At 34.5% G+C, this 2,912-nt stretch overlaps 1 protein-coding gene across 2 annotated transcripts; it reads right to left on the minus strand.

Annotated features, from left to right (window-relative positions):
* Nucleotides 1-327: 327 nt before the first annotated feature.
* LOC105119414 (ethylene-responsive transcription factor RAP2-12-like) lies at nucleotides 328-1,716 on the minus strand. Of its 2 annotated transcripts, none has more exons than XM_011017554.1 (2): nucleotides 1,391-1,716; nucleotides 328-1,292 (listed from the first exon to the last, which is right to left on the minus strand). In XM_011017554.1, exons 1-2 carry the CDS (start codon nucleotides 1,572-1,574, stop codon nucleotides 538-540), a joined length of 939 nt encoding a protein of 312 aa, XP_011015856.1. In that variant the 5' UTR covers nucleotides 1,575-1,716; the 3' UTR covers nucleotides 328-537. The 2 variants fall into 2 exon arrangements, with proteins under 2 accessions (XP_011015856.1, XP_011015854.1); XM_011017552.1 differs by having other exon boundaries at nucleotides 328-1,298; nucleotides 1,391-1,713.
* Nucleotides 1,717-2,912: the final 1,196 nt, after the last annotated feature.

Consider the following 2,912-nt stretch of genomic DNA (forward strand, 5'->3'; position numbering starts at 1 on the left):
TATGTATAAATAGGTATAGTAATTAATCGGTATTCACAAATTAATGTATTATTTATTTACCTAATCGAGGCTTCCCATGTGTTTGTGATGAATTTAGTGATTTAAGAATATTCATTCCTTATATATCTTTCGGAAGTATGATAACTATATATATATGAAACCTACTACTCTTTCGGTTCAGACGGTACGGATCATTAAAATAGGAGGACCCATGGAGACCCATTTAACAGTGAAATCCATATACATGAGGAAGAACCCTAGTCGTCGTTAGAGCTCGCAACATTTTCAAAATCTCATCTTGCAAATCGGGAAACAGAAACACGAAAATGAAGGGAAGGATAATAATTTTATTGATCGACAATCAACTCATAAAATTTACATTTCGACAGCAAATTCAAGAAGTTAAATAACTGTTCGTTGAAACAAGACATATTTCACACAACAAAAAAAGGAAAAAACATAATTAATCATCAATTGCCAGTTTACAAAACCATCTGAAAAAGCAGAAAAAGAAAAGACAAGACACTGCCGTCGCCATTACAGAGGTGCCGATGTGACAGGAGGTGCGACACAAACATCATCAAAGTTCCACAGATTAGCCACAAGGTTTTCCTGTGTGGAACCATTTGGTGCCATGGATTGCCCGTCCAGATAGGGAATCTGATAGAACTTCATGTAATTCTCATACGCAATTAACTCCTCGGTCAGTTGCTGTACCTCGTTTTCTTCCTCTCCAGTTCCCAAATCCACCACCACCACCTCCTTATTATTCACCTTCTCTTGCTTCTCCTCCACTTCCAGCTTCACTTGACCCATATAAATATTACTCTTCACGTTCTGATTACAGCCCACCAGTCTTGTTACCTCCTCTGAAGCGGACCCAGAATCATCCTCCCCGGAAGCGACAATTGGCTGGCCATTAAAACCATTTGAAGAGTAGGATCTAACCTGATTCATACCAGAACCGTACCCAAAATCATAACCTTTTGAGAAATGACAGGTGGGGTTTTGGTACATAGGAGGCTTGGTAGTTGAATTTTGCGAGGAGGAGTAATGTTCATCTTCGTTAGGAAAATTGACTTTGGCTTTCTTGCCGCGGATTATGCGAGCCTCTCTGTCGTAGGCTCGAGCTGCTTCCTCGGCAGTATTGAAGGTACCGAGCCAAACACGGACTCCTTTTCTTGGGTCACGAATCTCAGCTGCCCATTTACCCCAAGGTCGTTGCCTTATACCTCTGTATAAATTCTTCCTCTGCCTCTTGGCATTGGGCTTCTCCACTTGCTCAAGACCCCCTGTTTCTGCATAAATTCCACATTCAAAATCAATTTCTTTGAAACATGAACATGGAGGAAAAACCTATAACAAGAAATGAAATGAGAGAATATGATACCTGAAGCGGGTTGGGGTTGGGGTCGTTTGAGAGTAAATGACTCCTCCTGATTGCTAGCTTGGCTCAGAGAGGACTCAAAGGGACCGAGTTTATCGAAGCATGAGTTTGGCCAGAACTGTGAAGCTGCTTCGCGGCGGCCGCGGTTACGAGGGATGATATCAGCTAAAATAGCACCGCCACACATATTTCTTTAATTAGCTAAACAATAAAACTATGAGAGATCTGTTGATAGGGAAGTAACGTAGACGAGGGTTTATGATGAAGAAGAGTTGAGTCGAAAACAATTTAAGACGGATTTTTAAGTTGAAGGATGAGTGAGTAATAAAGAGGAGGGGGTTTATGTAGTGCGAGGAAACGAGGTGGGTGGGTGACAGCGGTAGGGACAAGCGGTCCGGTTTAGGAACTTTCTTTAGATATGCATCAACTGTTTTTTAAGATATGCATAACCTTTGTTGACTTATTGCTGTAAAAAACACTTCATTTCCTTGGGTTATCGCGGATGTCAAAGCTGCTTAAATCCAAGGTTATCTTTCAACGAATCTTGCTACGAAGGCAAAATAAATAAATAAATAAATCATTATATTATAAATACTTTCTTAAAAAAAAAACTAAAAGAGATAAGAAAAATATTGTGACACATGATACAAACCATTGTTTATTGGATTACCCTTCTGAAAAAACTATTAAAACTTGTAATACACTGTTAAATCATATATTTTTTATTTTTTTTTACAGTGAAATGATTCTAATAGCACTAAAAATATACAACTTTGATCTAGAGAATTTTTTTTTATCTTTTCAATATTATCTACATAATAAAATTACACCAATATTTTTAAAAGCAACAAAATCAAAAATCTTGTATAAAATAACTTTTTTATTTTAATTTAAAAAACAGTGAAGTGACATAATTATTGTATCAATCTCCACTTTTCCTACAGAAATTTACAAATAAGAATGTCATAATTCAATTTAAGATTAGGGTAAAAAATATTTTTTTATCAAAATTTCTGCAAAGTTTTTCTTTATATTTCAGTATCAAGTTAGTGACATCAAACACTATATATATATATATTCTCAAATGGAATAAAACATGTTAGACTATAGAAATTTTTATAAGTTAAATTACAATACTTTAGTTCCTAAATTTTTAATTACAGTAAAAAATAATTTCTTAAAAGTCTACACCTACAAGCCGAAGCCCAAAGTTAACTAACCATTTTTTTATTGCTAAGAAGAGCCTAGTTTTTTTTAATTCAAAACATAATAAAATATAATCTCATATAATTTCAGCCCTCTTCTTCTTTTTTTTTTTAATTTACAAAACACAATTTCATTGAATTCAACATTACACATTACACCAAAATTTTCAATTTAAATTCTTATTTTATTCTATTATCTAAAACCAAACATTTATTTCATATAAGCGTAACCAAACCCTCAACCAGAATAATAAATTACATAGCTTAAAACAGACATTAATCCTTAACTAGAACTATTAATTCATACCATCCAAAAACAG

This window comes from Populus euphratica, unplaced genomic scaffold (genome assembly GCF_000495115.2).
Source record: "Populus euphratica unplaced genomic scaffold, PopEup_1.0 scaffold2898.1, whole genome shotgun sequence".
In the NCBI taxonomy this organism is placed as follows: Eukaryota; Viridiplantae; Streptophyta; class Magnoliopsida; order Malpighiales; family Salicaceae; genus Populus; species Populus euphratica.

What these genes read in the sequence shown, in the direction of transcription:
- LOC105119414 (XM_011017552.1), bottom strand. Translation starts at nt 1,574, where the DNA reads ATGTGTGGCGGTGCTATTTTAGCTGATATCATCCCTCGTAACCGCGGC. An exon ending in CCAACCCCAACCCGCTTCAG is followed by an intron (nt 1,299 to 1,390) that starts GTATCATATTCT and finishes GAATTTATGCAG; the next exon opens with AAACAGGGGGTCTTGAGCAA.